We start from the raw sequence: 13270 nt of genomic DNA, 5'->3' as shown, positions 1-13270 counted from the left end.
TGTTATTTAGTATGACAACTAACTACGCTGGATTCAATATCAAGGTTCCCAGGCTCAGTTCAGCAGAACTTTGTCCTCTGCATTTTGAATCTAACTATCATCTTCTCTAGGTACAGAAATATTAATGCTTGCATTTCTCAGCAGTGGACATGCACTAAGAAATAAAATTTACCTTACAACACTTCCATGAACCATTATAAACTTAAGAGGACGTAAGCATCTAGTTTCAGTGAAAACCAAAAATTTTTTCTGGATTTGTTGCATTCTTTGGCTTTATATAAACATAAATTAAAAAAAAAAAAAAATCTCAGGTTAAGTAGATTAATAGGAATTTGTAGGAAAGAGTATGAATTGGATCCTGTGACACACAACTGTTTATAATGCTATGCTGTATAATCTAGTTGTCTTTTGAAAAAGTTCAGTTACATATAAGTTAAAAAAAAAAAAAAATCACTGGTACAGATTAAGTGAAGTCAAAGACTTACAGGATGGAGGAACCATGCCTCAGGAATTCCATCACCTTTCAAACTATTGGTAGACATTGAATTCTTTGTGGGAAAGAGTAAAAAAGTGTACAGAAGACTGTAAGGATCCCTCCTCTCAAGTATTATATGTTTCTGAAGAAAGAGATATCTCTTACTGCAGACAGGATATATAGCACCTTTGTTCAGCTTCTTTTATTCTTTTGAAATGTCAGAAAATACAAAACCACAACAATAATCTCTCCCTTACAATGCAGTCCCTTGAATTGCTGCTTAAAATTAGTGCATGATATAGGGACATCAGCATTCCTTTTGTGCAAAGTGGGAGGTTCGGTTCAGCTTCTTCTGTTGATAACGGCAGTAAAAGCTCAGGGTAATAAATTTCAAGTACACCTAGAAACACGTGAACTCCTCATGAGTCACCATTATCTGCTGCTAAAAATGTGCAGTTCAAGAGTTTTTTTGAGGCACTCTGGCTTCTCTGGCTTGAATGCTGTGGTCTTGGAATCAAACCTCTGAGCTGTCATTGCTGTAATTATGTGGCAGCATCATTGGTTCGTTGCTGCCTGACTCGTTTGTGCTTTCCTTCTTGTCAGAATTTTGTTTCCATTTTAGCAGCAAAATGATAATTGCAATTAAGCAGATGGCAAGGAAAATGGCAGCAGCTCCACCAATGATTGTGACTAAGCTGATTCCTGCACTTTGGTTATTCAGTTCCCTGGGGAGAACACCATTGAGTGCCACCTCCCTTTGAGGCACCTGTTTCCTGCTGTTGCGATCCAGAGCTATGTGCTGTATATTTGTTCCTCGGTTGTTCTCTGCTCCAATGTCTCTTGCAAGTTCTGGGGCCTGCTCAGCTCCCCTCTTCTGCCTTCTCCGTGTGGAGGCTCCTGGGCTCCCAGCACTGAGGAGAGAGTGGTACTGGTGCTCCACGCTTCTTTTGCCGATTCCGCGGTTAGCGTTCTCCTTGGAACGCACAGTGTAGATTGTGTGGACATACCACTCCCTACCCAAAGACACCTGGGAAGAAACATTTTTTTGTATTTAAACACACACATACTAAATCTGGGCAGTGCTAAATGCAGAGGAAGTCAGCCTCTGTTCTGAACTGAATGCTTGGACAAGCACTTTCATGCACAGATAACTCCTGACTATGTGCCAACCAGAGGAGTTGTATTTTCTGCTAAAATTTTCAGAGGGTTTAGTCTCCATTTCTCTCCACAGTCAGACTCTGTGGCTACCAAGTGCAGGTGAAGAAGGCTATGGCCTTGGCATGGTTTTGGTACTATTAGTACCAAAAGCCATACAAAGTATCATCAGCTGTGGATGGGCCACAGAAAAGGACCTTCCAAACCCAACCTACCAAGTGATTAGACCCTGGCTCTAATTCCCTCTAAACATAAGAAAGCAATTTTTTACTGCAGGGATGGTTGAACTTTGGAACAGGGAGCCTGTGGAGTCTCTTTCCACAGAGACGTTCAAAAGACAACTGGTCACGGCTTGGGGCAACCTGTTCTAGGTGACCTTGCTTTGAGCAGGGTTTTGGAACAGTCAGTTTCCACAGGTCCCTGAAAACTTCATCCACTCTGGGTTGCGTGGGTCCCTGCAAATCTGTGTGAGATGATACTACCTTCCTGCAATTTCTCTTATCTTTCCTGGATCCATACCAGATTTGGCTTCCACAAGATCCAGCAGGCTTGTCTGAACACTGTCCTAAAGCTACTGCCTCTTAATTTGAATGGCTGCAGCTCAGTTTTGTTGTTTTGAGAAATAACACATTTTCTATCTTACTCTTGTTTTTCCAAGTATTTTTCAGGATATACTTTTGTTTCTTCATGTTCCGTTTTTCGGACAGGAAGAGGACCAAAAATCATGGCATTGGAATCCATGGAAATGGATTCTTCACCTAAAAAATGATATTTCATTTTCCCGGGAGCAGATTTGAAATTTTTTTTATACTTTTAAGTAGGCCTTTTTGTTAAATACTCTACTGTTTAATGGGATCTTTAATACTGAAGTGGCCAAGAGTAAAATCAATGTCTCTTCCATATTTTTTCTACTAATTTATACACTTGAGTTGTGCATGCAGTTTTGCAAATACTGGAGACAAATAGTGAAGAGAGAACTTTTTGGCTGGGTTATATAGATCAAAGGGCTGAAAGCACACAGCTGAAGGATTTTATATAATTAAGAAGTAGTTGCACCTTTCAGTTGTAAATTTTTAGGCTTTCCAGTGCTTCAATTTGCAAGGAAATTTGTGCAAATTTGCAAGGAAAAAATCGCACAGAAAATGTCAAGTATCAACTTGATTAAGTTCTCTTTAAATGCTTATGATTTTTAATTTTTTGTCTTTGAGAAGTGAGATGGGAAGCAATAAAACAACGCTGTGCAACAAGAATCTTACTAATTTCTTAAAATAAATGTATGAGAACAATTTTCATAACTTCTGGTGAGCCTTTGGAATTATACAAGAGAAAAGCAAGAGTATCCCTGCAGAAACACTTTAATAAGTGTTCCAGATTTTATATCTAGAAGTTTCTAAGCATTTGTAATTGTGTTTGACTGTCGCCGGAATCAGAATAAATCTTTCTGTTGGTTTCAATTTGACTTAACAGTTAATAACAATACTTGTGCAAATGTTTCTTCCTTGGTTCAGTACTCTTACTAATAAGCTACAGAAATCATACCTGAAACAGAGGGGTTGAGTCTACTTTAAATCCATCAGAGCCTGGCTGTTTAACTAATGGAATTGCTTCAGGATCATCTATTGCAAGTTTTGCATTAAAAAGTACATTTCCAAAGCTTGTGGCTTGCGTTTCTGGCTGAGCTTTGTCCTGCACAGAGGAGAAAAAAGTTTGTAAAACATAGATTTATTTATTTGAGGAAAAACAGTTTTAGTATTTACTTGCAATGTGTAAATTGTATAGTTTAAACATGCTGTTTCATGCAGTCTAGGTAAATACTACTACAAGGGAAAAGACATGAGAAGCAGTTGTGTTCCCATCTGACTTGTACTAACTTCAATTTAATCGTTTGTCTTTCTGGAATAAAAGGGTAAAACACTAGAGAACAACCATAGCTACATTTCTTAAATAAATAAATAAATTAAAAAAAAAAAAAAAAAAAAAAAAAAGTAAATGTGGTCTGAAATGAAAGTAAGAAGTCTATTTCCCAGCCTAAAGAAGCTACGTTTTGTTTCATTAATTGCCAGTCACATAAATTTGTTTCGCTTATTATATATTTATCTTACTTAAAGTTAACTTTAAAAGTTGGGCATCAGGTCTGTAGCTACCTCTATAGTTATTTTTAGGAAGGAAGTTAGATCATCCAAGCCAACTTTAGAGGTATTTCTCTTTCCCTATGGACTACAGAGGCAACCTGGATGACTAACTTTACACTATACACTAGATTTTGGGTGGCTAAATATGAAACAAATTCCAATCCTTCACTTCACTTGCATGTCTCCTAAAATTCTCTCTATGGTCAGACATAGCAGAGAACAGACAATGCAGAGAAAAAGCATATATTGGGATTCTAACTTAGGTCAAACTCTTAATGAAGGCAGAAAGATAAAGAACCAGGAGGGGAAAAGGCAAGATACTGCCTCCATCAGTTCATGTCAGCCTGAAGCTCGAGTCAAAAATTTGGTCCTACTGAGAACATTGTAAAGAACAGTTGGGTTTTGGATAAAAGACAAGTTAGAAAAAAAATTTAAATATATATATATTTATATATGAATCTTCCCAGAATTAGAACACTTACCACAATCTTAAACCTGTACAGAAGGGATGGAGAATCAGCAAGGCACCCATATTCAGTGTTGGATGGATTATATTTGGGTACATATCCATCAGCTCCTGTGCACAGGAAAACCTTCTCGATGCTACAGTAGAAGGAATCACCCAAATTCTGCACTGGATCCACCATCACCCGACCGTATATGACATCACCTGTGAACAGTGCACACAGTTCACATCCAGCTGGACTGGAACATTCAGCACAGCTGAGGCTGAGCTTATAAAGCCTTGTCAAGAAGCTTAGTGCAACAAGAACAAACCCTCACTCCTGTCTGGTTTTGACAGATCAGCAAACAGGATCCTGTCGTGTGGAACACAAATGAAATGTGCATGATCTGTGCACAATTTTACCTTCTGAGAAAGCAACGTCACTTTCTTGCCCAAAGCCCATTGAGCCATCAGACAGCCACAGCATCTTTTTGGACAGGAGGAACATCTGGGTGTTCAAGCTGAACTCAGCAGCCACTGGGTCACTGACCTAAAACCACAAAAGCATAAGGCTCCTCAACAAGATTTTTAAAAAAAACCAAAACATAGCATGATCTTAAACTCTTAAAACAAAACAACAAAACATGATCTTCTTCCAGTGTACATCACTTATAAGCTCTGCACATCTACATGTAATAATGCAGCTTAACAAAAAGATCTCCTGCTACTAAAAACATATTTCTATGTATTTTATATGCAAACAACCTTTGGATTACCTGCATCTGTAATATTTGATAGTATTCTAGGTTAGTTTCTTCCCATCACGTTTTTCCAAATCCCAGGTAAGGAGGTGTCCAGGTCTACTTACATGTGGGAGTAACAGGAGGAAAATTTTTCCCTCACTAACTTGTCTCTGACTTATCACAGCCTGTTTTCTCTATCCCATTTTCATTCTTACACACAAGTGCCACCACTGCTTCCGGTCCTCTATCAATATTTGAAAGCACACATTGCTGAGAATTTATTTGCAAGTATCAGCTCTTCTAATGTGCTGCAGGATATATCAGATCATGCATATGAAAATGCACCAAACCATTTGAACATCTTTTTATGCTAGCATTTATCTTTATATATTTGACACATTTATCTATGGTTATTCCTCTATTACTTGTAAAGTATAAAATTAGTCAATACTATCAACAGCAGTTTTTCATGGAACCATAAAAAAAAGAGAGAAGGCAAACCATAAAGAGACATGGCATAATAAAAGGTAAATTATACAGTGAATAGAAGAACTGGGGAAGCCTACAGTTCAGAAGGATACAAGGAACTGAGGAAACAATGTGGAAGACAAATATAACCAAAAAAAGAAAATAAAAAACCAAGAGGCCACTAAACCACAAAAAAAAGCAGCTAACATATATATGTATATTTATGTATATATATGAATAATTGTGTGGACAGGAAGGAAAGAGGAATGAAAGGAATGAAAACTATTGCAAAGGAAATTAGAAGAAAAAGTTTCCAAGGAAATGTAAAGCTTCATATAAAAAAGCCCAAGAAGATAATTCAGTGTGGAAGCTGGAGCATTAGACTAAGAATTGAAGGACACAGCTCTTGTCCTGCCTCCTGATTTTGCCACTAGATTTTGCAGTCAAAAGCAATTTTGGTCCAGTTGTGACACCTACACTCACTGATTTCAGGGTGTTACAGGGTGGTTTGGGTTGGAGGGCACATTTAAGGATCATCTCACCCAACCTCTCTGCCATGGGCATGGACACCTTCCACTAGAACAGGTTGCTCAGAGCCCCATCCAGCCTGGCCTTGAACACTGTCAGGGATGGGCCATCCACAACCTGTGCCAGTGCCTCATCACCCTCATTGTAAAAAGTGTCTTCTTTTCATCCAGTCTAAACATACTCTCCATCTTTCAGTTTCCCCTTATCCTGTCATTGCAGCCCTTGGCAGGAAGTCTATCTTTCTTATAAGCTCTGTTTATATGTTGGAGCCACAACAAGGTTTCCTTAGCTCATCCTCTTCTTCAGGCTGAACAACCCCAAATCTCTCAGCCTTTCTTCACAGGGGAGGTGTTTCAGCCCTTTGACCATTTTTCTGCTCCTCCTCTGACCCCCTCTAACAGGCTCATGTCTTTCTGGCACTGGGCACCAGAGGACTGGATGCAGTGCACCTGTGCAAGATGTTAATTGTTCCCTAGCTTAAGGAATAGCATCCTTCAGTGTCATCCTTAGTATTTTGTTACTTATTTGTAAAAGAGTGGATACCAATGCTTATTCAGTTTTGGAGAATGACTAAAAAATCTTAGTGGTAAAGTGTTAGATACAGCCCACTGAATTTGTGCTATTGTACTGCTGCTTTTTTGGGACCTGCTTTGGAACATAGTGCTTCAATCTGTGATCAGACGGAAAAACTATCATGGGCCAGAGAAAGCCCAAGCCCCTTTTACTATGAGTATCTCAAGAAAAAGAGATGGTCTTGGTTTGAATATTGTTGGTGATGGGGGTTCAGCTGGCCACAGTCTAGGACATTGTTGCAACTTTGCACCTTATGCCTATTTTGAATTGATGTGCCTGAAGCTTCCATATAGTTTATTATTAAAGGCTTATCTGATATAATAACCCCTACAGTGTTCATTTATTTATTCCAAGGCAGTTCAAATTCTTGGCCATAGCTTTTATTTGTAGGCTACTTCCAGCCTAAGAGTTAGGTCTCTTTCTAGGCTACTTTGCCCATTCTGCAATGATTTTTGCACATTTTTTGACCTTTCTTTGAAATATCAACATCTTGTTGTTTATACTAGGATCAGGAACAACTTGTGGTTTAGCATTACTAGGAATTGCTTTAGAGTCCCTAGAAGTAGATTAGAAATGGCAGACAAAGGCTGAAGTGCCGAACTAGTATAAATTTCCCTCACCCATTCCATTTAAACTTCTCCAAAATGCTGAAATGTGGTTAACTCTGCGAAGGCAGGTTTCACATCAGATCATGTATCATCTCTCTTCTTTGCCAGGACTTAATGCCCTATCAGGAATCATCTGTTCTCCCACAGGTGGCATAACGCCAAATGAAAGCATAAAGACTGCATACATTCCCTTGTATACTCTGGCTAACTCAACAGAAGAGTGATTGTGTACCCGACTGACATGGATTTATTCTGTAGGATGATTTAATAGCATAATCTATACTATCAATGAGCATGAAACCACAGCCACACTGTTCCAGTATTAGCTGCATTGGCTCCAAATAACAGAAATTATGTAACTTCCTCCTTACACATCCCAAGGTCGCATTAGCCCTTTTGATAACCTGGAAAGCAGGCAGTTTATGTTCCCTTAAATATCCAACATTACCCCCAGTTTTTTTGTTAAAACCAATGTTTTCTACAGCGGAATCCATTTCTCCATAATTTGTTCACAGCTGCAGAGCTTCCCAGCTGGGCTTTGTGAAAGGCATGCTGTTTGCCTGTTACCATATGTTCCCATATGATCCAGTCCATATTGCTATGGACTGGATTTGTTTTGGTCACTTTTGTGAGTTTTAAATCTAAGCATTTTACCAGCGTTGCCTATCTACACCTCCCTCTACACTCAGCAAAGGAAGATCTTAAGACTGAGGGAATCTTTCTGTGGAGGTTCCACTTCAAATACCAGAGACCGAACTCTGGTTTTGTGTCAGATGCAAACCTTCTGGTAATGCTTTTATATTTTACTAATTACCTGATGAAACTATTTACTACCAAAGCTAACAGACAAAAAAAGAGTTCCCAAACGTTACTATTGCATCACAGTAACTTTCCTTAAACCAAAGGTTATTTAGAAGGAGAGGAGTATGTGCTCTCCCACCAATTTAGGAATGCCTTATTTATTAGCAAGAAATTCAGTTTCTAGTACTGTTATTACAAGACCAACAAATGGGAATCAAACTAGAAAGGAAACATGACGAAGATGTCATCGGAAGGGCACCTGCTGGAATCGGATGTCGAGATCGAAAGTGATGGGCTCTCTAGGATTGCAGATCACTGGCAGGCTGTACTCCTGGTGTGGGGCAGTGGTGCAGGCTATCAGCTTCACCGTGTACGTTCCAGAATAGTCTCGAACCTGGACACAGAGAGAGAGGGAGCTGCACCACCCACATCCCAACTAACAGGCCGGGGCAGCGGAAGACTTAGTGAGGGCTGAGGTTTTACCGCGAAGTCTGAAACGAAGCTCCACTGCTGGACGGGCAGGTTGTAGGTGGGCTCACTTCGGATGAGGCTGAGGCTAAAAGTCAGGCCCGGGTGGTCGGCTGACATAACCATGGAAGTTAGAGATGAAGCTGGAAACATGCCAAAGAGACAGATATGTCACCTTTAGTGTTTCATTGCAAACTCTCAGAGCCTGAAAAACATTCCCAATAATTCATAAACCATAATGCCATAGCTGACGTTAATACCTTCACAGGGCACTGGGTTTATTAACTGAAACTAAAATCAATTACAGTCAATTCAGATGAGCCTCCTTGATTCTAGCTCAAGTGCCTATTCAGCAGATGCTTTTGGGCCACACAATGAGAACTGTATGAACAATAAATTTAAGAGACAGTAAAAAGAGTGAGAGTGGAGTGGCAGAGATCTATAATCCTGTTTTAAACTTGGAATGTCAGCCCAGGGAAACAACGTAATTTCTCTAAGTAATTGAACACTTCTGCCTCTGTCTCAGGCAAAACCAAACACACCGGACGACAGCTGAGAAAAAGTAGAAGCACCAGGAAGGAGTTTTATGGGTTAAAAACACCTAAGTTAAACTAAAAGAGATTTCCTATTTTTTTTCCTCTTCTCACTGTTGTTCAGCAGATTTAATTTAGTTAGATATTATTTTCCATGGCTGGCATTCATGCTCAGATTTATGTCTGTTGACAGAGTCATACACCTGTAATTACTCAGAGTAAGAGTAGTGGGGTTTAAACAGATTAAATTGCAGGAACAGGTCCTCAGCAACGACTAATTGAATGTCAGTGAGAGTGTTATATTAACAGAGTGATACAATGCCCACACAAGACTTTTTCTTGCTCTCTGAAGAAGGTCTAAATATTCTAGAAAATCTTCAAGTTAGAAAAGAAATCTTAATGCAAAGTTCCTAGGGCAATATAAGTAAATAGTAATTATAACTATGGGGTTAAAAACATGTATCTATAGACCCCTAATGGACACAATGGTCTAGATCTTCATCCTTCATAAATCAGGCTCTTAATCAAGTGGAACTATTTGCCTTCCATCAGATTAATGTATATTTCAACAAGTTTGACAACCTGACAGTCATCAACAAGTAAGAAATCTAAAGCAGAAGAAAAATCTGTATCTTAAGAGCACAGTATAAATATATATATATATTAAAAAAAACAGCTATCAGAAGCAGAAATAGGGAAAAAAAGAATAGTATCAAATTTGGGAAGGGTGTCTTTATTGCTGTAGAACTCCTAAAGGGTAGGTTACACTTACCAGGATGGGACATAACAAAGAGACCATGAAACCGGGCTTCAGTCTTGAAGTTGACAACCAAGCGCCCCTCTTCACTGATGCGCATGCTGGTGGGGAACAGGGAACCTGCCAGCAAAACCCAATTAACAGGAGCGTTCCACTTGCAGCTGACAAAGAAATCACACTCCTGGGAAACACCAGACACACTCTTTCATCTACCCTTGCCATGTCACGCGTTTGGAGGGGCCCCCTGCTATTTTTTGAGTTGACTCCAGATTCTTCTCAAACAACTATTTACACAGGGAGGCCTTAAGTTTTCAGGACGTGATGCAGCTTCCAAAGCATATAGGGAACTCTGCTGCAAAGCCATGCTTTTCATGGACCCACACAGGTGCCCTAGTAGGCTGAGGAATCCACACAGGAGTCTGTGCTTGGGTTCAGGGGGTTCTGCAGAAAGAAGACTTTTATTTTCACCAAGTATTCAAGCTGACTCCTACCAATGAAAGCTGCTTCAGAGATACCCTTTATCAGTGCCTCCCTGCCTACTGTGCCAAGGCAGCAACCATCAGCATCAGCTGGTTGTGACTTCCACAGTGAACTGCTCTAGGGTGCTGCAATCTGTGAAACTCCTTCTGACAGGCTTTCCAGTGCTGGCAATTTTTGGCATGAATTTGGCACAAAACACAGGCCTTACGTATTCTAATCTCATATTACAAGATCTTGTTTACACAACAGAAGTGGTTTGTTTCTGTAGCTTGCAGCCAAGACTCTTTTTCTCTGGAGTTCTGCAAAGCTTTGAAGTTCAGGCATCTCCTCCAGTGCTCCATTACAAACAGCCAGTGATGTACCACCATTCTGCTTGCCAGGAAAAAGATGGAAACAGGAACGTTCCCCCATGAATGTGCTGGAAATCTAAAACACCAGTGTGAATGTATACCACCTGTATAAATTAATCTGTACCAATCATATCTCTTGGTACAACAGAAATAACTATATATTCATGTATGAATTAGAGCTTTAGAAGACCCTCACTGGTTTACAGTGTTACTTAGAATTTATGTAGGGCAATTATATGAATTAAGAGGTACGGAAAAAAACTGGAAACTAGTTAATCCCTCCCTGCCCAGAAGAACAACTACTGAAAAAATACTACCCAAATGAGACAGAGGATTAGATCTGTTTGTTATTTGGTGATGAGCACATCACATGATTTGTGGCATGTGGCTTATTCTTTAGTCATGGCATGACATGTGCCTCATTCTTCATGCACTGCAGATTCCCCTTGCTGCTTCTCATTTCCTGCTCTTAACATAAGGACAGAAATGGCACAGCAATGATTTCTCTAGTTCATATACAGAGTTAGTAGAAGCAAAAAGTGACTTTAGGTTCCCAGGAGCCCTGAAATTGTGTATGTACATAATTACAGCAGGTATCTGTATTCTACCCTAGGTTGAGAGAGATAGGAAACACCTGAAGCGTAATATTAAGTAAATTTGCATAAAAAGAACAATGCAGCACACAGGTGTAACTATATATTTTAATATTGCACATACATCTGTGTCACTATTTGTAAAAAGTAAATTATCTTTTTTTAAAAAGATTCTGCAATGATAGATTTTAACTTTTTGACTACTGGTTATACTCACAAACATTTACTGGCAGTATCTAACATATTGTAGAATGTCTCAGCGTTTACTACTTTCACACAGAGAACAGGCCCCCATTACACAGCTCTGTTTCTTTTGAATGTTTCATTAAACATTTTCAAAATATCAAAAGTTTCTGAAACTGGCCATTCATCATAAGAAAAAAATGGCATCACAGAAAATCTTCAATTATTTTCATTGAAGTGCAAACATCTTGCATGCTAATGGAATTTGGTTCCATAATATACCCTGAAGTTCTGAATAGTTATTAAGGTTTTAAATTTTGCACATGTACTTCAAACATAGCAATACAATTGTCTTTCTTTGCAGTAAAAGGGCTGATGTCAACTTTACACGATTCTCCTAAACACTCCAGCAGACACCTGTGAGTGCTCGGAAATGACAGACTGCAACTGATAATAAATGAAAATTTCAAAATTTGTTTTTAGTATTGGAATGATTGAAGAACCATCCTACTGTGTGCAAACTCTCCTCTTAGTAGCAGAGCATGAGTTCCACGCCGAGAGACGCAACACCCACCTTGGAGCTCTGCCTCGGGTGGGCTGCCGATCCCATCCTTCCAGAGGATGGCAGTGTCATACACAAAAGTCAGCCGGAGCTCTGACTGCAGGTCGAAGTGCTGCCAGCCTCCGACGCCCACAGGAGAGTGGAAAACGTAAGAGACGTACAAAGGGACTCTCAGCGTGACATAGGACTGCACTAGGTTGAGAACCTATAAAAAACAGCATTGTGTATTAGGGTTAGTGACCGTGAACGGCAGCATCGCACAGGTAAGCCGATGCAAGAGAAAGGGAAGACAGAACTTGAAATAAATACCGTGACTCAATCAAATTCTCTCTTTGTAAACTACAGGTGACGTGCAAAACCACTTTTCAGTGGTTTTCAGCTGAGCTTGCATCACTTCAAGTTTCATCTTTGTACTTCAAACTGATAAAACATAATCCCCTCGATTTTGACTCATCATTTTTGCTCAGTTTTTCTAAGGACATAAACAACACAGCTACAAATGAAGGCTTTAGAAATTTTTCAAATATGCTTTTGCATTTGCTCTACGGTTATGCTCTAACCAACTCTTTTGCTTATATTCTTGTTACTATCAGCTAAGAAACTCTTCTGTAAGATGCTGAAACTGCTCGGATGTCATTGCAAGACTGAGTCCTCAGACTCTACTTAGTCACCTCTGGAACTCTTTCTTCCTTTGTGCATGGATAATAGCTAACATGCTGCATGCAAACATGGAAATCATACTGTTCATCACTGTCTGGAGGAGCTAAAAATAATAAGCAAGCTGATATGGATTTAAAAATAAAGCCTTTCTTTATATATACCAAACAAATGTAATTATTAAAGAGTTACATATTTTTTATAATTTTTTAAATTAAAAAAGACAAGGAGAATGGCGTCAGTGAACTGTCACCTCTTCAGATAGCTCTCACATGATACTCAGATCTAAACCTGTCTGAAGAGACTTTGTGTTTATGTTTAGTTACAAATACTTTGTCACTCACGTATCTCTGACTAGAAATGTGCAATCCAGATCCTTTCAGACCTGGATTTTCTTAGAAATACATGGGGGGAAAGACATCATCTCCCCATGGGAAACTTTTCAAAGTCATAAAAGGCCTTGAATTCTCATTTAGTTCCAACAGAAATTCCATATATAAATTTCCACATCTGAATGTTTTCCTGATTACCTTACACCCTTTTAGAGGGTGTTTTGCAATGTCAAAAATCCCCAGCATTCAAGGAAACTTATAAGCTGGGTTCAACCAGCAGCAAGTCAAGAGGCTGAATGACCATCACCTTACAGCTGCTTTATACTTTCAAATGCCTGACAGAATTTTTACTAATATAACATAACCACAAATTTACTGCTTGTACTAACTAAATACTTCGAGCTAATTAAGGACTTCATTAAGGCAA

General features: G+C 39.2%; 1 protein-coding gene across 1 annotated transcript in view; it reads right to left on the bottom strand.

Moving 5' to 3' along the window:
- Positions 1 to 271: 271 nt before the first annotated feature.
- FREM2 (FRAS1 related extracellular matrix 2) overlaps positions 272 to 13270 on the bottom strand; it is a 119512-nt gene continuing 106513 nt past the window's right edge. The window contains exons 17-24 of the mRNA XM_040056611.2: positions 11867 to 12059; positions 9702 to 9806; positions 8412 to 8539; positions 8188 to 8322; positions 4631 to 4757; positions 4245 to 4432; positions 3170 to 3316; positions 272 to 1502 (exon numbers count right to left, since the gene is read on the bottom strand). Coding sequence (XP_039912545.1) covers positions 990 to 1502; positions 3170 to 3316; positions 4245 to 4432; positions 4631 to 4757; positions 8188 to 8322; positions 8412 to 8539; positions 9702 to 9806; positions 11867 to 12059 — 1536 coding nt within the window. The 3' untranslated portion in view covers positions 272 to 989. The remainder of the gene's footprint in view (positions 1503 to 3169; positions 3317 to 4244; positions 4433 to 4630; positions 4758 to 8187; positions 8323 to 8411; positions 8540 to 9701; positions 9807 to 11866; positions 12060 to 13270) is intronic.

Source organism: Hirundo rustica, chromosome 2 (genome assembly GCF_015227805.2).
Source record: "Hirundo rustica isolate bHirRus1 chromosome 2, bHirRus1.pri.v3, whole genome shotgun sequence".
In the NCBI taxonomy this organism is placed as follows: domain Eukaryota; kingdom Metazoa; phylum Chordata; class Aves; order Passeriformes; family Hirundinidae; genus Hirundo; species Hirundo rustica.
The sequence above is the reverse complement of the archived record's forward strand: the minus strand, read 5'-3'. Positions and strand labels throughout refer to the sequence as shown.